The sequence below is a fragment of the Lactuca virosa genome, chromosome 4 (genome assembly GCF_052849685.1).
Source record: "Lactuca virosa cultivar CGN04683 chromosome 4, Lactuca_virosa_CGN04683_v6, whole genome shotgun sequence".
Classification (NCBI taxonomy): Eukaryota; Viridiplantae; Streptophyta; class Magnoliopsida; order Asterales; family Asteraceae; genus Lactuca; species Lactuca virosa.
This window is the reverse complement of record NC_136429.1, coordinates 508,681,211-508,708,964: the sequence shown is the minus strand read 5'-3', so window position 1 is coordinate 508,708,964 and position 27,754 is coordinate 508,681,211. Positions and strand designations below refer to the sequence as shown.

At 34.9% G+C, this 27,754-nt stretch overlaps 2 protein-coding genes and 1 long non-coding RNA gene across 13 annotated transcripts; 2 read left to right on the top strand and 1 right to left on the bottom strand.

Annotated features, from left to right (window-relative positions):
• Positions 1-1,328: 1,328 nt before the first annotated feature.
• On the top strand, positions 1,329-3,337 carry LOC145169467 (uncharacterized). The gene is made up of 3 exons (XR_013742517.1): positions 1,329-1,831; positions 1,942-2,026; positions 3,250-3,337. It is a non-coding gene; the product is annotated as an uncharacterized LOC145169467 (long non-coding RNA).
• A 13,641-nt stretch (positions 3,338-16,978) lies between these two features.
• LOC145109383 (uncharacterized) lies at positions 16,979-21,224 on the bottom strand. 11 transcript variants are annotated; one of them, XR_013708995.1, is made up of 13 exons: positions 21,115-21,224; positions 20,860-21,005; positions 20,599-20,780; positions 19,979-20,055; positions 19,761-19,874; positions 19,000-19,091; positions 18,782-18,897; positions 18,590-18,714; positions 18,444-18,497; positions 17,787-17,827; positions 17,637-17,687; positions 17,457-17,538; positions 16,979-17,270 (listed from the first exon to the last, which is right to left on the bottom strand). XR_013708995.1 is itself a non-coding variant. In XM_079046520.1 (11 exons), exons 7-10 carry the CDS (start codon positions 18,663-18,665, stop codon positions 17,471-17,473), a joined length of 243 nt encoding a protein of 80 aa, XP_078902646.1. In that variant the 5' UTR covers positions 18,666-18,714; positions 18,782-18,897; positions 19,000-19,874; positions 19,979-20,055; positions 20,599-20,780; positions 20,892-21,005; positions 21,115-21,224; the 3' UTR covers positions 16,979-17,270; positions 17,457-17,470. The 11 variants fall into 11 exon arrangements, 3 of the variants coding, with proteins under 3 accessions (XP_078902646.1, XP_078902644.1, XP_078902647.1); XR_013708994.1 differs by having other exon boundaries at positions 19,000-19,874; XR_013708989.1 differs by lacking the exon at positions 19,761-19,874 and having other exon boundaries at positions 17,630-17,687.
• Positions 21,225-22,137: 913 nt separating this feature from the next.
• On the top strand, positions 22,138-24,552 carry LOC145109382 (Tetratricopeptide repeat (TPR)-like superfamily protein). The gene has a single exon (XM_079046517.1). It carries the CDS (start codon positions 22,552-22,554, stop codon positions 24,499-24,501), a length of 1,950 nt encoding a protein of 649 aa, XP_078902643.1. The 5' UTR covers positions 22,138-22,551; the 3' UTR covers positions 24,502-24,552.
• Positions 24,553-27,754: the final 3,202 nt, after the last annotated feature.

Sequence of the window (27,754 nt, the reverse complement as noted above, 5' to 3'; positions counted from 1 at the left end):
AAATCATTTTATCCGAAGGCGTCAAAGACATTCTTGAAATAAACATATGGTTTCCTATATTACTTCCAGAAATTATCCTTGCTTCTATAACACGCTTACCCGATGTTATAACTCTTAGCCTCGTTCCATTACGCAAATCTGTAACAACTGGCGAAAAAAAAAGTTAAAAGTTTATCGGTTAACCACCACCATCCCTACTATAATTAGAGTTATTATACGTTGATCTATGTTTTTATAAACAATTGTAATTATATTATCTTTAATTGCTTGTGGAGCTAAGTTGTACGTATTAATAGAAAACTTGAGAACGTATTTAAAACCATGATTATGTCTAACGTACGATTTTATATTAATAATATTTTTATCGTGAAGTGTAACCAGTTTCGTGAAATCTATCGGATTGTAACCATTTGAACGCAAACCCTTAAATTCTCGTTTTAACATAGTTTCGGGTATCGAAATTCCACTCCGTGTATATTTTTGGAGTCATCATGTTCTACACGATCAGCGGACACGTATGAAATGTTGTTAGAAAATCGAGTTCATTTATTTAATGAATTAAGACGACGAAAAATAAATAGCATTATTATAAAGTGTGTACATGTAAATAATTATACATTAAGTTTCCAAATCATTATATATATCATAAGCATACGATTTAAGTATATAATATGTATAATTAAAAATACCCAAGTATTTATATGTTATGTGTTTTTAATTATATACCCAAATACTTATACATATGTGTGTATATGGTATGTATTTTTTATACCTAAATACAAATATACTATGTATTTTAATGATTAAATACTCATATATATATATATATATATATATATATATATATATATATATATATATATATATATATATATATATATATATATATATATATATATATATATATATGTATTCATCTTGGAAGGGAGTAGGCAATTTCTACTAAATCATCCGCATGTGATGTTAGATCACACACACCCTTCACTCTTCTCTTTCTCATTAAATCACATGCACATGCACCCAATCTCTGATAGATAGCAAATGGTACAAATTCAAATCCCACAAATATTGTATTGTACAAAAAGATCTAGTTTTGATCATTCAATATTTAACTTAGATATAACACAATTTCTTCTTCATTATCTAACTCTAACTCTATCTCTCATATATATGTACACCTCATAATCACTCTCCATAACTCTCATAAAACTCCCATGTGCACAATATTCACTTAGATATTTTTGTACAAAATGAATACAAGTTAAAATCACCAAGTACAAACTAAATGATCACTCTATATATATTCTAGAAATCTTCCCTCACATTTCTTCCTCCTTACCTCTCTAAGTCTTGAACCCTCTCCTGTTTCCTCAATCTCTTTTTCTCTCATTTCATCACCTTCTCAAACACTTTCTTTCTCTCATTTTTGAGCAGCCAAAGAAGCCAAGAGGATGCCTTCATTTACAACCCTTTTTTCAGCCTTCTTTCTTCCTTCTCTTCTCGAGATTAACAGCCCCAAAACACCCCTTAATCCCTTGTGTAGCTACTAATTTTTGAAGATCAAAACAACCCCATAGGATGATTTCGAGTGAAAAAAGGAAACAAAAATAGCCCCAAAAGGAGCTGTTTTCGAGTGGTATAAAACCCCAAAAAACTGCCATATTTTGCACCTTAAAAGCTCTTGTGTGGCTGCTGAATTTTGAGGAACAAAACTGCCCCAAAAAGAGCTATTTTTGAGTATTAAAAGGTCCAAGAAGTTTCCATCTTTTGCTCCTAAACTTTACTTATCTTGAACTCTCTTTTGAACCTCTTCTTGTCTCAAAAATCTTAGGTAAAATACTCATCTTTTCCTTCTTATTTTGTCACCAACAACAACTCTTTTGTGGTAAAAATGTTACAATTAAGTGCTAATTAGATAAATCCATAACCTTGTGTGCTTAGATTGTCCAAAAACCTCTGTGTTCAAAAGCTGGTGATACCCGAAAAACATCCCGAACTCGAAAAGAATTAACCTCACGCGACTAGGGTGAGTTTGTACGGTCCCTTTTATTTTTTATTCTTTCAGGGGAGAGTACACGCATAACTTTACGTTTATCTTACGTTTTACGTTTATTCACGTTCATATTTACGTTTAGCTCGTTCACTTTCGTTCATTTAGGCATATTCACGATCATTATGTTATTTACGTTATTTATATTTATTTTCAATTATTCACCTTCACTTACATTCATAGCATTCCGTCACTTTATTTATGATTATTATTGTATTTCACGTTTACGTTTCATCTTACACTTAATCGCATATTAAATTAAGATTATTTACGTTTCTTGCGTTTATTCACGTTATTTATATTTTAAGATACGTTATTTTAAGTCTCGCAATGATTACATAACTTTCATGTCATTTATTATTTATAAGAATCACGATATTTGATAAGCATTTTATATGATAAAAATGACCATATTGTGTATATATGTTTATGACACAAAAAGTGTCACAATAAGCATATATACATACATGTATTCCACATAAAAATGACATAGATGTTATTCGTGGATTAATGTGTCTAAACTCATAACTAAATTCGTATACTCTTATAATTTGAAGCAAAGTCCTTTTTGGGTTGCCCTCAACATCAGAAATAGCTAGAAATAATATTAGGAGAGAGAGAGAGAGGGGGATAATTTATTAGATTATTATATGATTAATAAACTAATTGGAAATTATGGGAAAATAATTTGTTAATATATTATATGATTAATATATTAATTGGAAATTGATAATAGTTTGTTAATTTATTATATGATTAATAATTAATATGAGATCAATAGTTAAATAATTGATTTGTTAATTTATACGGTGAATAAATTAATCAGAAATCAATTAAAAATAAATAATTATTAGTCAAAATTAATGTAGAATTAATTCGGGATTAAATAGAATTAATTAAAGGTGCAATGGGTGAATTGTAATTGTTCAATAGTTGAACAAAAGAGGCAATTTTAGAACCATCCAAACATGGACAGTTTTGGGAGCTATTCTAGGTTTTTGGAGTCTTCTGGTTGCATAAAAAGAAATGATTTGAATTAAGATTAAATTTATTATTTAATCAATTCAAATCTTTTTTTTTGTCTGCAAGTTACCTAAACTATAAATAGGACCCCTTGGCTTGCAAATTTCATTCATGACATTCCATATCGACATATGAACGAAAATTCCCTCATTTCTCCTCTATACTCTTCATTCTAGGGTTTCTGGTTTTATGTGTGAGCCATTAGAGGCATCATCCTTTTGGTACTAAGTTTTCCAAGACCAACAACTATAGGATATTGAAGTGATTTGTTTACTACAACAAATTAAAGGTATGTAATCCTAACTTGGTATTTTGATTACATTAGGGTTCATGTTAGTTTTGTTGTTCATTGTATGTTACACACAAAGTGTTATGACATAGATCCTTTAGGTTGCATGTGCCCTTAAGTGTTAAGTGAAATTCCACAAGACATTGGAAAACTTAATGTGTCTAGCCCTGGTGTGTGTGTGCGTCACGATTACTGCAAGCCGAGAAGAGGGAGAGCGGGACATTTTCTGGTCGACGAGGGAGGCTAGAGTTAGAGTGTCAATCCAAGGAAGGAGAAAGAGTAGAGAGGTCGAGCAAGAAGGTGGGATCAAGAGAAGATCAGTTGTGAAAGGTGAATGATTGAATTCTTTTCTTCTTCTCTTTTGTTAGATTTTGGTATAACCGAGAATCACTATGGCCTCGGCCATGGCTGCCATTCACATCCACCATTAGCCAATGTACTATGGTGACAATGGCTGGTGGAGTTTCGGGAATATGAAGCTAGAGTTTGTGAAGAAACCAAACCCTAACTCGAAGGACTTACTAAAAGGGGCATTATACTTTTGTTTTCTCATTAAAGTTGTATGCTTTGAGTCATGATTTGATGTCGGGATTTTCATTTAGACTCGAGACAATATGGCTACTGCTAAGACATCATTTTTGAGGGATTGAAATCATGGAGTGATAACTTATTGGGTTAAGATGCCAAGTTAACCCAATAAGTCAAAGCTGGGAAATTAACATAAAAAGTCTAATTTGTCCCTGTCTTGTAAAAATCGGATAAAAATCATGGAACATCATTTTAGGTCGAAACCAGTTTGAAAAGTTTTCATTTTTGCGTTCTCTACATTTCATTAGTTTTGAAAAAAAAAAAATAGAAATGCGTCTAACTAGGGTGAAACCGACCATTTACCTAGATTGGTCTGTAATGAACTGTTTTGCAAAGCAGTTTTGTAAAAATTGCCAAACATTTTAGAAAAATCGTTCTAAGGTGTGTGAATACTACTTTTAAAGATAAGGATCTGACCTTCATGCATATAAAACAGTTTTGAAAAATAAGGTGTTTAAAGGGGGTAAAACAGGTCCCGAACAGACCATAACTTTTATGTATAAATCTGAAAAAAATAACCCATGAGTCATTGTACTTTTGAGATATCAAAGGACCATAACTTAACTCTTTTTGGTCATTATTAGGAAGTTGAAGGTCGATCTGGTGTGAAGGGGTGTTTGGATTATTTGAATGTTGTTTGACTACTTGAGGTGAGTTCCTCACTTCATAACCTTAGGGTATTATATGCCTACTGTTAGGTCGGGTGAGACTAGGAACTATATGGTTGATAGTTAAAGTAATACTTGTTCCATTAGTTATATTTGATGTACTTATTTGTTATGTGGAATGTATATACATGATATGTTTGGGCTCAACGGCTGAATACCGAGTCGATATGTTTGGGCTCGACGGCTGAATACCGAGCCGACTAACCGAAGGCCATTGTGCCAAGTCAGGGGGACCGAAGGCAGAAACGCCAAGTCCGTGGACTCGACGACTGAATATCGAGTCTTTATTTGGGTGTTGTTTGGGATGTGTTCCCAAATAGACACTAGATGTATGATCTTGATGTTTATATATTATATGGATGTTTGCATATTTGTTGATGGCATGGAATGTAGGAGTAGGATGTAATACTTCTATTATTATGTTGTGTTGGGATTCACTAAGCTTCGTGCTTACCCTTTCCTTTATAAAATGCTTATTACATGTACATATGATATGAATGAGGCTTTAGCTTGATTGTACGCTAGCGCGGTTGAAGATTGAGTCCTTGTCACAGACTGTTGATATGGGATTTTAAGAATATTAGTTTTCTGCCGTTGTTTTGAAGTATAAATTGATTAATATTGTTGGAAGTATGTTTTGATTTTGAAATGTTATTTGAATACTTGAAACTTAATGGTTTTGGTTAATTATTGGATTTCATGGTTTTTATTATAAATATAAATGTTTTGAAAAGTTTAAATTTATTGTAATTTTTGGGACGTTACACGTAGAAGTTCTAGAGTTCATCCAACTCCAAGAACACAAAGGTCTTAGGACCAAAACATCACTCTATGGACTAAAAATCATAATACTTCAAGATCCAAAGACAAAATACCAAAAAACAAGGAACTTTGTAGCTTATAAAGGTCCAAAAAGTGAATGAGAGTTGAGATCTTTTGGAACCAAGCTTCAATGACCAATCTTGCAAAAAGGCATCACCCAAAACCACCAAAAACCAACATATAAGTGTAATATTTGAGAGGATATGCTCAAACTATGAAGAAGGAGGCTAGGGTTTGCTCCCAAGGAGCTTTTGATGTTATGGGGGATGCAAAATGACCTAAAACACGGAATCATTACCTTTAAATATGGAGGAAAACCTAATTTTATGGGCTTGGGTTGCACTACTCACCATGCCGTGGTAACCTTCCCATCGTGTTGTGGTGATGGGTTTCACATAATCCATTCCAGCTTCAAACAATCATAACTTTTTCATTCCAAACTCGTTTTCAGTGATCTTTATATGCACATGAAGGTATTAACAAGCCCCATAATTATATTCAATTATGTTTGACTTAAAACATATAGAACTTAATTCATTAATATATACATGCAAAAGTCTACAATATCACTTTTCCCATTTTACCTCTTTGGTTCCAACACATAATTCAGGGACTTAAGTCACATATCTAACATTATCAACATCTAATAAGGTTCAAACTTTATTCCCTTGAAGCCCAAGATCCTTTCTTTATCAAATTACGGTCCCTACCCAAAATTACAAACATCCTGAAAACTGGATATTACATTAAGTGTTATAGATTTTGAAGATTTTATAGAAAATGTGTGGGTTTTACTATTTCGGATGAAGACGACATCAAAAAAAATTATTACAAGAAAAAGTATTCATATAGTTTTAGTAAATGCTAATATTTTTATCTCAATACTTACAATTTGTGAACACCATCTATATCTATATATACTTATAAAAAAGACATTTTTACTTGCACCACATGCATTTGAAACCCCATTATTTTTCAATTTCTTTCTAATAATTATTATAAATTGGTTAATAATTTTAAATTGATGTAAAAACTAAATTTTAATCAAAAATTAACTAAACTGCAATATTAAAATATCGTATTTTACTTCTATTTATAAAATTATGACTTTAACTTTTTAACATATTATAGTTAACTTATTAGTTTAAATATGTTGTCGTATGTGAACAATTGTCATTTTAAAGCCACAACTTTTTTATAATTTATGATTTTATATAAAATAGTTAAATTATTAATTTCAATATGATATTAAACGAATAACTTAAATAAAAATTTTAGTTAAACTTTAAAAAAAATCGAGAGACTAAATTGTAATCCAAAATTAACAAAAACAACTATGAAACTAGTTTTTATAATCATTAAGAATTTGAAAATAAGTAGCTTAAAAATAACATACAATAAGAATAGTTAAATATAATATTATATAAAAAATTATAATATTATCTTTAAAAAGAAAAAAACAATGTTTGTTGTTTTAAATAATTACAATCAAAGAAAGTAAAAATATTCATCAAATAAATTTTAAAAAAATTAAATTTATGAAACCAAATTAAAATAATTAAAAGTTTCCAAATATGTTATTTTAAATAACTTACAACAACAATAGTTAAAAGTAACATTATATACAAAAATTATATTGTTACCTTTAAAAACAAAAACAATGTTTGATGTTTTAAATAATTACAATTATAGAAATTAAAATCTAAAGCAAACAAAGTTTTTAAAATTAATTAATCATAACAACAACTATAAACATCATTAAACCATATATTATATTTAATTATATTTATGAGTAACCTGCATGTAGATGCCATCGAGACCATTTGGATTATCGAATTTTAAAAGATGTCTACATTATCATGTAATTCAAAACAAAAAATGTTTATACCAACTTATTATAAGATTTATTATATAAGAACTAACAACAACGTCATTGGTATATTTAAAAAACATATATTTGTAAAGATTTCAAATATATTGTTGTATTCTGCGCAACACGCGGGTATTCTCCTAGTTTGTTAGATATAGATACAAGAGATGTTTCCCTATAGTCATAAGAAAATTTGTGTTGCGTCCAAATAAAAATATTCCTTGGATCAACTGGTGACAACACATTAGAAGGTTGAATTGGCCTCAGGTTTGTGACATTTATAATGTCGATAAGGATGAAGAACATCGACCTAAAATGAAGATGGGTGAAACCGATACTGAGGCAACCACATTGTACTATTTGTTGTACATAAAGTTTACATTGGGTGAGTTGTTCCAAATTCCTCCCCCCATGGAGAACTATAGGCGACATAAGGTATCATCATGCGCTCTCTCTTTGAGCAACACATATTCTTTCTATTCAAGGCAACGATCACCACCGATGGCAATTGACCATGTTACTACAAAATAAATATTGTCACGGTTTTAACATGTAGAAGAAGGATTAGAGGATATACGAAAGAGACCTCATAATGATATACATAAATGACATAAAATTGAGCACATATTTTGACGGCGCAATGGGAACACCATGATGGTTCTCATTTAGACCACCTCTCTCTCTCTCTTTCTCTCTCTCTCTCTCTCTCTCTCTCTCTATATATATATATATATATATATATATATATATATATATATATATATATATATATATGTGTGTGTGTGTGTGTGTGTGTGTGTGTGTGTGCCTATTATTTACTGCAGAGTTATAATTAACGGCCTTAATTATAATTGTTTGCCACCCCACCAACAATCTCGTAGCCCACAAGGGTCACAACGGGGTACTAAACGCCCACCAGATGAAGATGATGTTGTTGTTATAAATGTTGCTCAACCCAAGTCCAGGAAAGCAAAGTTGGCGGAGGTATGCACTATATGCTTTTCCTCTATGGTCTAATGGTCACCTTTGTTAGCACCTTCACCTAAGCGTGTTCACGGTTCGGTTTGAAACCGTGAAACCGGCCACACCGGTCATCAGTTTGGGTTTGCGGTTTTCTCTTTACGGTTTGGCTTGCGACTTCAAAATTTTCAAACTGTAATGAACGGATTAGCTTGCGGTTTCAAAATTTTCAAACCGCATAAAACCGGATCGTGTATATATATATATATATATATATATATATATATATATATATATATATATAACTTATTCCTGTGCTTTTTGAAGGAGTAAAGTTGTTGTCGACCTACTTTTTTAATCATTGCTACCTACTATAGCAGGCTTCATAGGCCAGATAAGTATTTGAAGCTGATGTGGCTTCCTTTTTAATTCTAAGTCACACCTTCACTTTCACACACACTCTTTCTGCTACATCCCTTTTTCATGCCCGCAGACTGCAACTCGCTTGGAAATCACACCATCTTCCCAACACTTTGAGTTCCTCTATCTCCTCCGTCGTTTTCATGCTCACCGGTAATACCGCCTCCTCATTGAATACCCCTCGTTGGTACCACTTCGGCGCCTTCCGATAATCAATCCATATCCCATCATATTTACTTTTGGATTCAAATCAATTCATCTACTGATATCAATCGATACGGAACCACTGAATTACATTTCCAAATTGATAATCTTTATGATTTAACCACAAAATTGAGACTAACTTTGAACAATATGCAACTCATTGAATCACTAGAAACAAGTCAATATTGAGATCAAAATCAATCGATTTATAAAGATAATCCGGATTAATCACCAACCAGCAGTCGATTTGATTATGTGTTAAAGAAAGATTTAATAAATCAAACAGTCAGTTTGAATAAAATCGAGATCACGAGTATAGAACTTTCTCGATTATGAACCCTATGAAATCGAGAATCATTAATCAACTTTAACAAATCAAAGAGTCAACTTGTTTTCCTTGACCTTCCTATGAACTTTCAAAGTAAAATCGAACATGTTAGGGAGTGTACACTATGAGGAAGCTAGAGCAACTTCGTAATCAGAATAATCCCAGATGTTACCAGGATTGTTTTTTCCAGAGTTAATTGGTTCATAGAAACTTGAATCGAAGTTTGGAATCTGGCCATTCAACTACATACACAACTGCAACGAAGATGGTTTCCTAGCCCTAACTTTCAAACGAGATTTCGCGATTGGTGTTGATTTACATCCAATGGTTATGTTAGAATCCATATTCTCCTTGTAACAACTATAAAATTCGAGCCAATTTAAAACTTTTTAAATCATTTAAAACCATTCAGTAATTACAATTTGTTTTCAAAATAGTTTAAACATCAGAGTTCCCAGAAATCATAATCATCAATCGAGGAAGTGTACGGTCACGCCTTCGCCTTCCCACGGCTATCCGCTGAACCTGAAACAATAAACTGAAACTGTAAGCCCGAAAGCTTAGTGAGTTACCCCAAAATACTCATACTCACAACAATACACATATAATCATAAACAGCATACTATGGGTCCAGTCAACCATCGGGTTGGAATACCCCAGGCCCTCAACCAACCGGTTGGAATGCCAACATACTATAGGTCTAATCATCCTCGGGATGGAATACCCCAGGCCCACAACCAACAGGTTGGAATGCCCACATACTATGAGTCCAATCATCCTCGGGATGGAATACTCACGGCCCACAACCAACAGGTTGGAATGCCCAGGTCTATTGGCTTTCGCACAAAGCAGATAAGCCTCAACCGCCAAACAAACATGTGCACATATAACAGATAGCAGTCTATAAACAGAGAAACCGATCTAACAGATCATAACAGTATAACAACATCCTATCTACCATGATACTGATCTAACGGATCATAGTGACATATAACATCATGTCTACCAGGATACTGATCTAAAAGATCATAACAACATATATCATCCTATCAATCAGGATACTGATCTAACAGATCATAACATCATATAACATCCTATCTACCAGGATACCGATCTAACAAATCATACTAGCATATCACATAATACCATCCTATAACCAGGACACCGACCTAACCAGGTCACTAACCATAAACATAACCTCATCCTAACTACCAGGATGCAAACCAATAAACATATCATGCCATAACCGGATACAATCCATAAAGGGCCGGCCTTGGTGCCTTAGACCCTGTTGATATAGTCAGGATAACTCACCTCGAATGCAGAAGCTTCCTGAAAGAAATCCTTAGCTGCTGCCATGTCCACTTCTTGAGCTATCAATACCGATCAATATACCCAATTAGCAATTGGGTCCCTTACTAAAACCCTTAATCCATGCATGGGGGTAAAATGACCATTGTACCCCTGGCCCAGTATGATCCCAAAACTAAGGCCCAACTCAAACAAAAGCCCAACACTATAATGTCCATAAATCCATCAATGGCCCAATTTTCCAAATTGGGCCCAACTTCTACATGGGCCTTTCCATGAGGCCCAAATCCTTCCGGGGCCTTTTCCCACATCACTAACAGCCCACAACCAGATGGCCCAACGGGCCCAAAATAAACAAGCCCAACAGTTGGCCTACACCGAAGCCCAATAAACAAAACCCATCCTGACTGAGTACGCAAGGCATACTCATCTGTATGCAGCGCGTACTAGGTTCGTGACTTGTACGCTGCGCGTACCAGCTTATACGCCCAACGTACTCCTCTGTTAAGTCCTTTTTGCAATTAAGCACTTAATGCTTCAAACCAAGGGACCAAATTACAGATCTGAGTTCTACTTAACGTCTTAATCCATAAAGTCACTGACTTGGTGACTTATATGACCCACATGAACCCAATACTCAAAGTATAACAATCTACTTTCATGAAAATAGCCATAACTCTTACATGAACCCATTAAGACCTCCAAGATGGCAACTTTCTGCCTTAGGGACTCAAATAGCACCAAGGGTGGAAACCCTAAGCCTAAGAATCAGATTTGAACCATAAAGCTTCATCCTTGGGACCAAAAAGGCACCAAAACCCATAAATGATAGATCTAAGAGATGAATGATCAAGTTCAAAGCTTTATGCCTTCATTAAGCTGAAAATGAGTCACAAAAGCCAGATCCATAAGCTTCTCCTTGATCCCCCATCTTTGCATCAACTCCACCTTCTTGGAAATGTACCAAATACTCCAAAAATGGACTCCATGAGCTCCAAAATGTCACCATGGATGATTGAGGACGATTTTTAGGGTTTAGAGGGGTGGAGGCTGAAGATATTAGGGTTAGTTTATGAGATAAGGTATTTAAATAGGGTCCAAGACCCTAAAATAGGGTTCTGATTTGATTGGCGTACGCCCAACGTACTCCGAAGAACATTTGAGACCATCCTGGTCAGTACGCCCAGCGTACTCCAAGGTACGCCCAGCATACTCCTTCTTCACTAGTACGCCCCGTGTACGCTTTGTGTACTCCCCGCGTACTCGGCTAAGCCTGAAAACCACAAAACTTCCGAAGGCCATAACTTCTTCGTTATAAATCCGATTCCGACGATCCTTATATCCACGGAAAGGTAACGAGAAGCCCCACACTTCTATAAACTTTATTTAACCTGGAACCCAACCGAAATAAAATCCAAAATTCATAAAACAAGTCTGAAACACTACATTCTTGTTTTACCCTTGACCCCAAAGTGCAAACCGAGCTATTGGGTCACATACCTACATTACCCACATCCAAATGGGCCTAAATCTTACCTTTATAAAGGCCCTAATCCTTATGATGACCGCTCTTCGGGCCACAACCTCGACTTAGGACTTTATTTGAAACAGGGCGTTACAACTCTCACCCACTTAAATTGATTTCGTCCTCAAAATCGTTTCTTACCAATCCTGGCAACACGAAATCCCGAGGGGCACATTCACAACCATAACGTATGACGATCTTCTAGGGAGGCTAACTCCACAGAAAATTCCAACCCGAAGAAAATGCATAATCCCAAGCATAACCCCAGCCTTTCCAAGGCAACCATAACCAACCTTCGCAGGGTTCTAAAACTGAAGATAAACGAATCCCTTTCAATATGATCACATTTACTCAATTTGAAATCTGAAGTCTCGAGAGGGTCTAACTCCCTGACAGACCACCCCCACCGGATCATTGCACTTAACTCCTAACTGGCTACTCAACTACTGATAACCTGAGGTCCCTACCAGAGTACAAAACCACATATCATACTCTACTGCCGAGAACTCTTTACTGGACAAAAGAGACTCGATAATCCTTCTGGAGGAAGCTAATTCTTATGACAATATTTCCAAGGATATGATGAACAATGGGAGACAAACTGAGAGGTGAACCCTTAAGTGCCGACAAGACAGTGCTTCCTTTAACTCCTGATCCATCATACAGATAACAATCATCTCACGAGCACGGACACTCACACCTGGCCCAATCAGCCTCGGGCTGGAATACCAGGCATGCCTACAACGGGTCCAATCATCCCTATGATAGAATACACTCGCATCACGCACATGTTTGGTCCAATCAACCCTCGGGTTGGAATACCAAACACGTCAGGTGCACTCAATCGTAGGGTACGGTCATCCTCATGATGGAATACCCTAGATTGGAATACCACTATATACATAACTCGGGTCTAACCCATAACTTGAGATCCAAGGATCTATCATTGCGTCTCATCCAGCATCCTCTGATTCGTCACAACCGAGTGCAACTCCCCCGAATCTCAACAATACATCCAATCCGAACACGCTCCTACAAGAGACATAACCAACACAATATCTATGCCCACAACCTATGACTGGAATACCCTTACATGGTTCTCAACATAGGTCTGGATTGCCTCTGAGCCCACAACATGAGTCTGGTATGCCCTCTCCGGCCCTCAACTCATGAGTGGAATGCTCCCGATAACCTATCGACACTGATGTCATCACTTCAGTTGTCCAGGACTCCATCCTGGAGGTACTCACCTCCCCCATTGCTCAAGAAGGCCTAATCATTGTCCTTCACAACACCAACAAGTGTCACAGTGCTGAAACCTCACCCTACACTATCCACTTGTAGAACAAGTTGCTACCCATAACACATATATACTCAGAACTTGATCATATAACTAACAAAACCCATACAAAGTCTTCATCATACTCCATCACCATGTTCCATACTTGGGGACAGACCTACTGATTGCTATAGCATAGCAGCATACTCAATACCCGCACACATATCTACAAACACATACAAAGTCTTCAGCATGAATGGACCGCCTCACCAGACCTTCAGTCTATCCGGACCGCTCTAAACTGTTGAGCATCTCCCTGGACCACCCCTCCTGGTGATCATTCCCATACAGACTATTCTCACCCACTTGGGGTTCCGAACTCCTGATCCATTCCGTGGACTCTAACCCCGGCCTAACCCTAGGCCTCATGTCGATCGTCCACCATCTTGGAAATCCGTGGTCTGTTCCCTGACCCGCGTATCTACCACATATGCTAAATAACCCACAAACCCGTGCGGAAAGTACTGCCGAGCCCTGGCAACTAACAAAACCCTCAATCTATCAATCCAAAAACCCTCAGAGTCGAGCACACCCTCGACCGAATACTCGAACTGAACTCAATTCATGACCAGAACTCCAACCTGATCCCCCAAATTCTGTTATCAACAACCGAGAAGACGTGATACCCATGCTGGGGAGTTTTACCGAACTCCCAACTCACACAACCCTCAAACCAAACAGCCACTTGGGTTGTCTTCCTTCCTGACAACGATGCGAAACTTATCCCATTTTCAACACCACTCCTGCTTTTATATCCCGGGATGATTCTCCCCCACTTAGTTTCGACTAAGTCTTCACAATACATGAAAATTGGAGAATTCCCAAACTTTCTCACTTTCCAACGATCGATCCGATAACAACCAACTCTTCTAACTAGCGCTCCATTACTAGCCAATCCCAAATGATCACACACTTCTAAGAACCAGATGAACACTTCCTGAATCCCAGTAAAACCGACAGTCCCTAATGCTTGAATGATCCCACACTCAAATCTTGAAGACCAAAAGACAGATACTTCATCAAATACCTCAGCAACGAGCTACTTCTTTTAACGCCTTCATCCTCCAATCAATAACGGTTACTAAAACCACTGATCCCTGACAATGCTGAATAACCATCCTGTGGAACCCTGTCCTCAGACCTCCCACCTAATACCCTTCTTCCTAAGGTGCTCCCAACAAGTCTCCCGCTCTTGGGCTCTAGAAATCATTCCTACACTGAAGCCCAATAAGCGAACCCCATCCTAACTGAGTACGTAGGGCGTACTCATCTGTATGCAGCGCGTACTAGGTTCGTGACTTGTACGCTGCGCGTACCAGCTTATACGCCCAACGTACTCCTCTGTTAAGTCCTTTTTGCAATTAAGCACTTAATGCTTCAAACCAAGGGACCAAATTACAGATCTGAGTTCTACTTAACGTCTTAATCCATAAAGTCACTGACTTGGTGACTTATATGACCCACATGAACCCAATACTCAAAGTATAACAATCTACTTTCATGAAAATAGCCATAACTCTTACATGAACCCATTAAGACCTCCAAGATGGCAACTTTCTGCCTTAGGGACTCAAATAGCACCAAGGGTGGAAACCCTAAGCCTAAGAATCGGATTTGAACCATAAAGCTTCATCCTTGGGACCAAAAAGGCACCAAAACCCATAAATGATAGATCTAAGAGATGAATGATCAAGTTCAAAGCTTTATGCCTTCATTAAGCTGAAAATGAGTCACAAAAGCCAGATCCATAAGCTTCTCCTTGATCCCCCCCATCTTTGCATCAACTCCACCTTCTTGGAAATGGACCAAATACTCCAAAAATGGACTCCATGAGCTCCAAAATGTCACCATGGATGATTGAGGATGATTTCTCGGGTTTAGAGGGGTGGAGGCTGAATATATTAGGGTTAGATTATGAGATAAGGTGTTTAAATAGGGTCCAAGACCCTAAAATAGGGTTCTGAGCTGATTGACGTACGCCCAACGTACTCCGAAGAACATTCGCGACCATCCTGGTCAGTACGCCTAACGTACTCCAAGGTACGCCCAACGTACTCCTTCTTCACTAGTACGCCCCGCGTACTCGGCTAAGCCTGAAAACCATGAAACTTATGAAGGCCATAACTTCTTCGTTATAAATCTGATTCCGACGATCCTTATATCCACTGAAAGGTAACGAGAAGCCTCACACTTCTATAAACTTTATTTAACCTGGAACCCAACCGAAATAAAATCCAAAATTCATAAAAGAAGTCTGAAACACTACATTCCCGTTTTACCCTTGACCCCAAAGTGCAAATCGAGCTATTGGGTCACATACCTACATTACCCACATCCGAATGGGCTTAAATCTTACCTTTATAAAGGCCCTAATCCTTATGATGACCGCTCTTCGGGCCACAACCTCGACTTAGGACTTTATTTGAAACAGGGCGTTACACTCCTTATCTACAACAAGATCCAAGTTCGTCTTCACTTTATTTGGTTTAGAGTTCTCTTTATTTTAACTTTTCCGAAGGGTCAAAACGCATTTTTTAGATTCACTTTGAGATATGTAAGAGGATTTTGATAGATGTAATTGTTGGAAAGGAGAAAAGAAAGTGGAAAGATGAAGACGAGAAGTCAGTGATGGAAGAATAATTGGGTCAAACCTAGGTGGCATATTACATTGGTGATTTGGCAATGGGTAACCTGTTTACCCCTTCATTTTGTCCAAAGTGACTAATTAGACCCGACAAAAACAACTTTATTCCCTCAAAAAACACGAAAATAAGTTAACAGATTGAATGGACAAATTCGAAATACGATGTTGGGTAATGTGTCATTTTCCCAAATAATAAATATTTAAAACCCATAAGCCACAAACTCATTTAATTATCCACCGGTTTGCCCATTACCCAATCCTTTTTGTGATGTGAACTTGTGAAGTCAGAATTGTGAATGAAGCCCAATAACTCGTATTCTTGTAACTCGTCAGTTGACAACTTTAATTTGATATTTTTTTAGCGGTATTTGACATTTTTTTAATAATATTAGACAACTTTTAGAACTTTTTTTTAGCGGTATTTGACATTTTTTTAATAATATTAGACAACTTTTAGAACTTTTTTGGATATTACAGTTTTTTTCTAAATTAGTTTAATGGACTCTATTCAAATAAGCCTAAAAAGCCTAAACTGTGAAGCCAAACCGGAGCTAAATCGTTACTAACGGTTCAGTTTAATTTTTTATGGTTCGGTTTCGGTTTTCGTTTGACAAAAACTGTTACTAACGGTTTGACCTAAAAACCAAGAAAAAAAAACAGACCGTGAAGACCACACTACCTTCACTTTTATTTGCGAATTTGTGAACTCAAAACGAAACAAAAATATAGGTTAGCCGAAATCACAGACAAAGGCCCGAAACCCAAAGCAAAAATGTGCAGATTAAGCTATATTTGTTATTTTCTCATTTTTTATTGGTTTCGAGAAAATGAGAATTAATTTATGATTTGATAAGACTAGATGGAATTAGATGCACCGTTGGCGCTGTGTACCTTGTTTTCTTTCGTTATTTGAAACTGTAGTAGATAGGCAACCATATTATAATATTTATGAAAGGATATTACATATATGAAACGGATGTTGATATCAGTTACATAGCAAGGAGTAGATTAGCAAAAATGATTGCATCAGACCACTACATTAGCAAAACATGGTTTCTAGGAAGATGCAGTAAACATAGGAGCGCATTACATATAGGGATGGAATATCATATATCTAATAGTAGTTGAATATGTTTGGGAGCTGAATTTTGAATGCTCAGCTGGCATCTGTACCGACTGTACCAACTATCATCAGAGTCAACCGATGGAGGTACTAAAATGCGATATATCTGATACCAACAAAATGATTTTAAAAAATAATTAGAGATATGTATTTTAGAAAAGGAAATAGGAATAAGAGTAAATTACACTAAAGATGAAATGGAAAACTCACATGAAAGTATATTGATATATCAAAAAACACCAAATAAACATTAAACAGGTGAAAAGAATGATAAGTGCAAAATTCAACTTACAGGTGTTCGTTGTATTAGATGCATGATGTCCACAATTCGACGTTTTTGTTCGTCCCATATTTATTAAAATGTTGAGGCAAGTCTATAAAAACAAAACACAAATATATTCTTATATTAGTTTTAACTCTACTAAAATACTTAAAGCTGTTTTTAATAGATAATATTATATTTACTTATTACTTTTGTGTGATTGAAAATTCTACTAAACCAATCTGATGTCTGCCCTAAAGCCTGATCAACATGAAATATGGAAAAGACGTTTATACCCTTAACACAATAACATACAAATTACACAAAACCCAAAAAGGAAAATGTGAATTTGAAAAGTACCCTTCGAAAGCTCTGAGAAAATCTTGCATCATTTTCAAAGGCTACACAAAAATCAAACACAATATTACTTTCCAAAACAGAAAATAAAATTAATGTAAAAGTAAAAAAAAAATGGTAATAATTTAGATATTAGGAAACAATGTTGGGGTAAAAAAAAATGAACACGACTACTCAAATGTGAGATAGATTCTGTAATATTCTAATTTTGGGAGATGAATATAAGTTTTGGTTTGGGCTAGGATGTAACATTTCAATTCGGATTGTCGTACGGTTCCACATTAATTTTAGTCACCGAGACTTCCTGATTTTAATACTAATTTCGAGATTTAATATCACATTCGGTCATTATTTCAAGGTTACGAACTGATTTTATACCTTATTTAAATTTTTCAGGAACCAAAATCGATAGAAAACTTAAAAATAAGGACCAGAAATGAAAAAGTATTCAACTTTAGACTAAAAACAATAAAAATCATTAAGCACATGACCAGTTTGGTAATTTACTGTCCTTGTTTTTATCATAGGACACATCCTTGTAGAGTCACTTTGTTTCAACCTAGTCCCTGACTCGTCAAGTCCAACTATTGAACTGTAATTTTATTTTTTTAAATGACCATTTTACCCTCAAGACCAAAAAAAAGTCCAGATCCCAGTCACCTGGTTACTTTTGGCATCTCAGCAACAGGAGGCGGGATGGTTTCGGTTTGAATCCTAACATAAACGCCCAAATTAAAAGTTATTTATCACGCCTAAAAATTTTAACTTGTATACAAATAAATAAGTTACAACATTTATTTATTTACCTTTGCAATTCTTGTAGAATATCTTTGCACTTTTCCTGGGTCTCCTTATGAATTTTCTTCTCTTCTTCCAGCTCATTATCCAACATTGTAATCTATTCCAGGACCAAAAGATTTTTGGGCCTAACCTGCTCAAAAAAAAAAGTTACTTTCCATTGATAAAAATAAACAATCATGGTAAAAAAATGGATTCACCTTCCTGAAAACTTCTGGATCAGGGGAATTTGAAATGAGTCTAAGAGAAAAGTTAGATCCCTTTGAACAACCAATTGATTCACACAGGAAGACTACTGCTCAAATTAGCTTCCACACTTTGAACAGCCAATTGATTCCCAACAAAGACCAACATAAAAGTTTAAAGAAATTAAATATATAATAAAAAAATCAAAGTAATTGTATTCATTATAACATACCTGCATTTTCTTACAACTACAACATCTAGCAGTTCTATCATCCTCATGAAACAGGCAATACTTTTCGGCCCAAAAAAGGATGTGGCATACATCTGAAATTAAAACTTACACAAAGGGTAATAATAGACAATTTCAAAAAAGAAAAAGGAAGCATTTATATCTGTAGTAGTAATAACGACCTGCCGATTATTTCAAATCCAAATTTAAATAAATTTGTCTAATGTTAAACAAGACTACAACAAACATAATACCAAAAGTACCAAAAACCACTAATATATTAAAATAATATACACAAACATTTAGTATAAGAAAATAATATAAAATAGAAATTAGACTGGGTGGCTATTAACTTCTAAAATGCTCCCTTTCTATGCATCCATTGGGTTCATTTTTAGATAAAAATGATGGAAATAAAGGTAAAATGGTCTTTTGTACAGATTTAACAAAATGACGGTCAACTTTATTGACCATGGAAAAGGTTAAACTGTGATTTAGGGAGAAAAAAGCAATAAAGTTAGCTTTTAAACCATATCTAAAAAAAAGATATAACATAAGGGAAAAATTATAATCATTTGGTATGAAAGTAGGATATTATTATGAGTAAAATTAGAAGCATGTTGCCATTATATGTAATCTTGGCAAACTACATTGTTATTTCTCACAATTAGCCCAACATTTTATTTGTATTTAAAAGTATCCTTTCTGGTTTATGTGGTAACTGGTATGGGTATTGAAAAAGTCCCGCAGCAAAGGAGTTCCACCTGACTTCACTTTAACGTTTTTTCAATTTCTGCAATTGGCTTTTCTTTTTTAGCAATAGTCTCATCCATGTTTTTTTAACTTCTGACTACTCTTTTCAATAAATGATTCTTTACCTGCAACAAAATTACCATTTATAATCTGTGTACAATTATAAAGAATGTAAGCCAAATTTTATAAAATTCTGATCTATGAGATATAAAAATATAAAAAAATGCACCTTGCACACAACAACATTGGCGGATTTATCATGCCAGCAACCACAATGGTTTTCGAAAATCTCATTTGTTTCCACACCTGCCCAAAAATGTTTGAGTAAATAAGCTTAAAGGGATTCAGCAACTTTAGCAGCATGTAAGTAAACAATGAACAATTAAGTTTATGGTGTGATAAATCAGTTTAAAAATGAAATCTCATCCTATTTTATACAAATAATGAACTAAAATTGATTTTAAACCCTAAAAATCTTCAATCCAAAGACACATACGTTTGTTTTAGTTTTGTATAACATATATAGCGTTTTCAAATTTTTAAAATTAAATCAAAACAATTTACCTTCAGCACAAACATAATCAAACTGGCAAGCAAATCAAGAAAAAAAAAAGTATATTTGAAACAACAAAGTTCCGTTAGTACTTTCATCGAACACGTTGAAGGCAAAATTAAGACGACAATTGATTTTGTAATGGAGGAAACAACAATACAACTGGAAGCAATCAATTAAAAATGAGCCAAAAGGAAATTGACGAAAAACATAGCTCATACATAGAAATTGATTTCAGAATCAGAACCGGTGTAGAAAAGAAATGGGAAATATAGATAAAACGAAGCAAGACTTACCTTCGTCCCAGAGTAGCGAACGGAAGGGTCACGTGGGAAGTGCTGGTCGCTGATGAGCGCTATCAATCCCCTGTGGGGGCGTATGTTTGAGCGTAAACAGAGACAATGGTCATGATTGACGATTTTAGAGAGAAGGTAATCAGAACAGCGGTGGAGAGACGCATCACCAGAAACTGAATCCCCTTTTTAGAAGAAAAGAAAAAAAATCAGACGAAAACAGATTTGAGGCAAAGCATAGGCGTTGGAGGAAAGACGGTAAACCTAAAATCGAAGATCTAACAAACATGGGAAACCTGAAATCGTGGATTGAATGCGAAGAAGAAAGAAAATCGACGCGGTGTTGAGCAACTGAAGTTCTCCGCAACCTCAATTATTCTTCTACTTTTTTCTTCCGATGGAGTCCACACCTGGAGAACATGCAGTGATTAAGAAAATGGTGGAGAAATAGACACACATCGCATCAGCTTAGCACCAATCCATATAGAAAAACAGGGAGGAAAAACGGTAGTGGATTACCCGAACTGAAGCAGATGGTGGTCATGGCGGTGCTCAATCTCTCCCAAAGAGAAACCAAACAGATAAGATGGAAAGGAAAAAGAGAAGAGCTGGGGCGCTTTTATGAAAAGGAAAACTTTGAGCGGAAGAAGAAACAGAAAAAAGTTTACTGTTCCCAACATTTTAAGTTTTTATGTTATATATAATTTTTTAAATATATTATTATTTATTTACTAGATAATTTAAGTGACCTCAAAATAGAAAATATTTCGAAAAAAATGGATAAATCTTAAAATATTAGGGCCGGCAAATATGTACCACGGAGAACCAACCAACATGTTAACAACCGAACCAATAAAATCAGTAGCCAACATGTTTGGTAGCCAATATGTTTGGCCGGTAATATCATGCCAATTAAGTAGTCTTGGTACGGTAACGGTACAAAATTTTGAATCAACGGTTGTACCATACCAACCAATATATATATATATATATATATATATATATATATATATATATATATATATATATATTCTTACATTTTCAAGTTTTAAATAGGAGTAACAACTAACAAGTAATAGTCGGAGTTAGTAATATAATTCTATTGATATTGATTCTTTTTTGAACGAAACATTATAGTAAAAGAAATTACTAACACAAGGCTAAGGAAGATACATGACACTAAAAGGATTTACTAAAACAAGCGACGACCACAACTTCAACTCACGTTCATATTTGGAAAACTTTCTAACCATTAAGTGATGATTATAATGTGAAGTCGTATATAGATTATAGTCTCAAACGCTTCAAGTATAGATATTATTTAAATATTTTGGTATATACCAATACCAATATTTACCAACCAAATTTGTTGGTAACCAACTAAATTGGTACCAAATATCATTGATAAGGTATTGGTTGGTAAAATTTTATGCCAATTATAATTGGTACGGAAGGAAAAAAAAACTTGGTACCCTACCAATTCCACCCCTATAAAATATGACCTGAATCTCAAAAAAAAGGAGATTTCTTTCCGTTATATTGTGCTTGGGAAAATTTGAAAATCTAGCCCTAATCCGGACACCCAAAACCCTAACAATCGGGCGGGAAACTTCGAACCAGTTTACGGGTGGGATGGGATAGATCAAATTTTGTGCAGAATCTGTGCAAACATCTACATGTTCATAGATCTCCGTGCTCTCACTGGACGTCGTTACTCATGAAGATTAAAGTCGAAATGCACACCAACTGTTTGATGTAAGTCCCATAAAGCTCCCTGCTTTTTGAACTTCTTCAAATGATTTTGCATCCACGCGATTGGATTTTCTTCAATTCTTTCCGGATCCTGATAGCAACCTGTATGATCTGTACATAAAAAATCATCAATTTCAGCTCTTTCGACAAGGTTTGGAGCTCCATTTCCGTTTTAGTTCCATGCGAGACATATAGTTTTCAAATATGCCTTTTTTCTACTATTCAATGCTTCGATTTAAAATTTCCCCCATTATTACTCTCAATGCTCGCAACTTTGCCACTAAGTCTTATCAGAACGCAGTCTCCCTTTACCTAGAGAGAGCAAGGCTCATAGATAAGATACGTATCATTCTCCGTTCTAATTCCCAAAACTCACTTGCGTCAATCTTGAATCATCCTTCTCTCGACACTTTTGTAGTCGCAAATGCCCTAAATTCAGCTCCATCACCACACTCTGCGCTTTCCTTAATCGAAACCCTAAAAACTATCCCTCATTTCACTCATAACCAAAACACCCTTCACGCTTTAGCCAAAATCCTTGCGAAATCCGGCCAAATTGGAAAGCTGAAAGCCCTTGTAAATGGCATAAACTCAGGAAAGTTCAGGAATGTTGCTCGTGTAAGCTTTATGGATCAAATGAAGCTGTACGCATCTGCAAACGACCTTGAATCTGTTCTTTCTGTGTGGCATGAATGGAAACTCTCCCAAAAACCCCCAAATGTTGAATCTTACAACATCATCATGTCACTTTGTGCACAAACAGGTAAAGACTATGAAGCTGTTAAGACTTTTAGTAGAATGATTGATGAAGGACAAATTCCTAATTGTAGAACTTACACTGTAATCATCGAGCACCTTGTGAAATCTGGAAACTTGAATCCAGCAATGGAAATATTTACCATTTTGCCATCGATGAAGGTTAAAGTAAAACGAACGTTAAGGCAATACATGATTTTAGTGGAAGCATTCTGTGGGATCAATCAGTTTGATGTGGTGAAAACTTTGCTTGATGAAATGCAGGTTGATGGAATTTTGCCTACCCGAAGGGTACTTTCGTCATTACAAAAAATGCACGATGCAGGATTTGTGGAAGAGACATTGGAGTTAATCAAAGAAATGTCACCTGATGAAAGGATTCAAAACGTGACATTATCCGATGACAATGATGATGATGTTGATGATGAGGATGTGGATAAAGTCAAAGTCAAATTCAAACTAAGACCATGGTTTGACCCAAGAATTTTAGCTTCTTCTTTACGTTTTTGGAGGTCTGAAGAAGTGTCAACATTGGAAAATGCAAAATTCATTTGGACAACACATCTTATTTCAAAGATGATTAGGAGCTTCACTTCTGCTGACTCAGCATGGGAGTTTTTCAATTGGGTTGCTAATCAAAAAGGCTTCACTCATGATGCTCACACCATATCCAAGATAATTACCAAATTAGCCCTCGAAGGGCGTGTTGATTTTGTTCAACAACTCATTCCAAAAATCAAAAGTGAAAATATTCAATTATCTTGCAACACTGTGAAAACAGTTATTGATTACTATGGAATTTCACACAATGGTGAAGCAGCTCTTAGAATCTTTCAAGATTTAAATACCCTTTGTGGGAATTTGTCAAAAAAGTCTCTTTTGTCCCTATACTCATCTCTCTTGACAACATTAGGGAAATGTAAGATGGGTTGTGAGGTTTTGGATACATTAGATGAGATGATTTTATCAGGGGTAGTTCCGGAAATTCAAACTTTTTGTAAACTAATGCATTGGTTTGGAGTTGAGGGGGATGTTAAAACGGTTCAGAGGTTGTTTTGGATGGTTAAGCAAAGTGGATTACAACCAGATAGTGATATGTTTAAGATTTTAATTTGTGTTTATTGCAAATTAAATAGAGTTGCTTTGGGTTTTAGAGCTTTTGAAGATATGAAAAGTTATGATTTGATGTTTGATGTTTCTACAAAGAGTTTGCTTGTGAAGAGTTTATGGAAAGAAGGAAAGTTGAGGGAGGCTGCATATGTAGAAGAAGAAAGTATAGAGATGAATGATGATTTAATGAGTGTGGATCTTCAAAGAGTTTATGGAGTTTATTATGATAGTTTTTCAATAACTAATGATAAAAAAGATCTTTGTGAAATTGAGAGTTTGAATACATGATGCCATTGAGATAAATTCTTTATCTAATTTGAAGAAGATTTTATGTTTTTATATTGTTTGCTTAAGATTCTTATCTTAGTAACATGAGTAGGATATACGATGATCTCACCATTAACAAATGCTTTATATGACTTTTATAATATAAGAAGTCAAGTTGTTTATATGTCACTATCAATTTTGTAGCAAATTGATCCTATAGAACTTAGGTAATAAAGAAGTAAGAAGTATGTAGTCGTACCTCACATAAAGGATAAAAACAATAAAGTTGAAAGTGAAAATCATACATAAGTATGAAAGTATATATTATTATATTGTATGAAAAGCACAATCAAATTAAATGAACTAGGGCTTATACTACTTGACTATTCTGATTTTTAAGTCTCCACTCCTTTCTATGTGAGTGTTTGTCCTTAGAAACTAACAACTCCTTGAATATACAATTATACATCCTTCAACAAGTTCTTTACATCAAAGTTTAACCTTAAAAACAATTAATCTTAAAAACCCTACACCATAAACATGGTATCCGACCTTTGTGCATCCATTTGAATGATCATAAGAGTAGAAACAATCTCATTCATACTTAATCTTTTCAATGGTTCACTTTCCAAACAACAAATACTCAGTTTCACCAACACAGTGCAAGTTCATCTTTATCTATAACAAACCCGAGGGCATGTCTAGCTTTCAAACCAGGGTCAATAATGTAATTAACCTTACCTTTCACATTATTTTCATCACCCATAATCGAAACAACTTCTTCACACAAGATCACTTGTCCCCCATCATCATCATCATCATTCACCAATACATATATTAAATGATGCGGTTTCTTTGTTTGTTGATGCAAATCTTATTTAATGATGCGATTTTGAATATCAACCGCACCAAAAAAAATAGCCATGGCACCATTAAATCAGTTTTGTACTAGTGATACTTAGCGGGGTGTTATTTGATCGGTTCAAAAAAAAATTTAAAATAAATAAATAAATGTTGAACCAAGACAGTCACGCGTAGATTTCATCATGAACCTTTATAATCATCGTTTTGAAAAAGGTTAAATGATGATTTTTTTAATATATATCACTCAAATATCCAAACCCATAAAAGACACGATCGTAGGTAAAAGATATATGCAGTATGATATGTTAACTAAATATTAAGAATAATTAATTTGCAACCAAAAACCCTAGACACGAACAAAAAGTTTTTAAACGCCAAATTAACCATATATATACATCGATCAATTAAGATTAATCAGACTTTATCGTCCTTATTGTCCACGACAACAAAGAAACAAACGTTGAAATCTTTTTATGCAAGTAATTCTTCTTCTTCATGATCATGGATTTCTCATCGTCTCTGGGTTTAGTTAAAGGGTAGACACGTAGGAAATTCCGCATGTGTCGGATACGATCATGATCATTGTAGGCCAACAACATGGGTGTATGTCCTTCAACGTCGTCGTTGTTGGAGGCTGCAGTTAGCTTCTTGAAGAACAGTTTATCGGTTTCTAACCCATTGTAACAACTGCTTTCAATATCCATGGAGCTTGAGCTTCAACACCTTCTGATCTTGCCGATTTGATTTTGCTATGTTGGTATGTGTATTATGAAGATTGAGAGTAGATGTGGATTTATACCGGATGTAGTTTCCTTTTTTAGTTTGGATGGTTATGTGTAATGATCAAATTGCCCATGCTCAAATCGGCAAGAATATATGGAGGGAGAATGAAGATTAGAGGTGTATTGGTAATTTAGGAACGACATATTTAAATATTAGGGTTTTGGATGTAAAGCTTCCTTGTGGGCTTCTAATTATATATACATCCGGATAACTCAGTCTCCACGTAAAATCAATAACTAAATAGTTAATTTTCAAAATCTAAGTTTCTTTTGTTTATTATCTCGTTAATGTAATAAATGCACTATATTAAATTATTAATACTTAATAAATATACTGATAAAACTAAACTTATCTTAATCTTTCAGTGTTTTTAAATAATAGTGTACAATAAATCCTTTTCGGCCCATACTTAATTGAATTTTCCTGCTAATATTTTTATTTTACGCTAATTTTAATGAGAAAATTACAAGTACAATCTAATCCCTAAATGACTTTTCATAAAGTAGCAAAAAATTATCATTTGTCAGAAAATAGTCATATAAACTGTAGACGAGATTAACTCGCATGCGGTTTCTGATGTTGCATGCGGTTTGGCCATTTGACACATGTGTTTGACTTCGATTTTGGTTAATGGATTGTTGTTTCGTAGCCCACATGTAGAATTGCTACCCCTCAAGTTTGTTAGAGAGGTATAAATTTTTTGATGTTCCCTGGTGCTACTACTAGATTACCCAGATGCTACTTCTTAGACCTTGTAGAGGAAGATGATTAGATGAAGAATGTGTTCTTAACCCACTTTATTCTCAAAATTATGATTTTGTTAAAATTGGTTCTTCAAATAATCACTTTCACACTCAATTTTACTTGATCAAAATCGACTCAATGTTTGTTCAGGAAGACTACTTGCTCGATTCAATCTTAACCCACTTAATTTATTCTCAATATGGTGCTTCCATTTTCTCAAAGATATCATAACGATTGCTTTGAAAGAGTCAAAGCTGACTCAAGAGTATCATATCCTTCCCAATTCGTTTTTGACTTAGATTCCAAATGGGTTTATGTATTGTTGTTTCTTTTTTTCATAATCAATCTCATTTGCACTTGTTGATAAGTTTTAAGTCATTTGGGCAATCCTTATTGCTGGAAATTGGTAAGTGCTAAGGGTTATTTCATTATGCCTTCCAAGTGTTTGATGTTACGCCTAAAGTACTAGATCGAAACAATTTTATCATGACTAACAATATTTGAGTGGTCTCCTGCTTATATCTCTAACATGATGTGGATGGACACAACATACATAGACTTTGTCTATTAAGCTGACTCCCTTTTGATCATTGTTGTTTTCTCTATTTTTATTTGTTAATGTTCATGCAGGAATTTATAAACTTTTCAGGATCAAAAGTTTGTAATATGAATGCAACTAACATCTTTGTATATTACTCGTTATATGACCAGTGAATTTTCTTGTGGTTAATTTGGTATTAGTTTTATATTTTATCGGAAAAAAAAATGTGCTACCCCTGTCGAAAATTCCTAGTTCCACCCCTGCCATCAACAAGAAACAAAAAAGATAATGTAGGCAATGTTTTAAAAACCGGTTTAAACTGGCCGGTCGAACCGGTTGGAC

Excerpts from the sequence above, each read along its gene's own strand:
- LOC145109383 (XM_079046518.1), bottom strand. The coding sequence starts at position 18,665 with ATGAGCTGGAAGAAGAGAAGAAAATTCATAAGGAGACCCAGGAAAAGT. Across the intron at positions 17,828-18,589 it reads ATTCTACAAGAATTGCAAAG|CCTTTGAAAATGATGCAAGA; the intron begins GTAAATAAATAA and ends ATTTTTGTGTAG. Across the intron at positions 17,271-17,456 it reads ATCTAATACAACGAACACCT|ATATATCGCATTTTAGTACC; the intron begins GTAAGTTGAATT and ends TGTTGGTATCAG.
- LOC145109382 (XM_079046517.1), top strand. The coding sequence starts at position 22,552 with ATGCCTTTTTTCTACTATTCAATGCTTCGATTTAAAATTTCCCCCATT.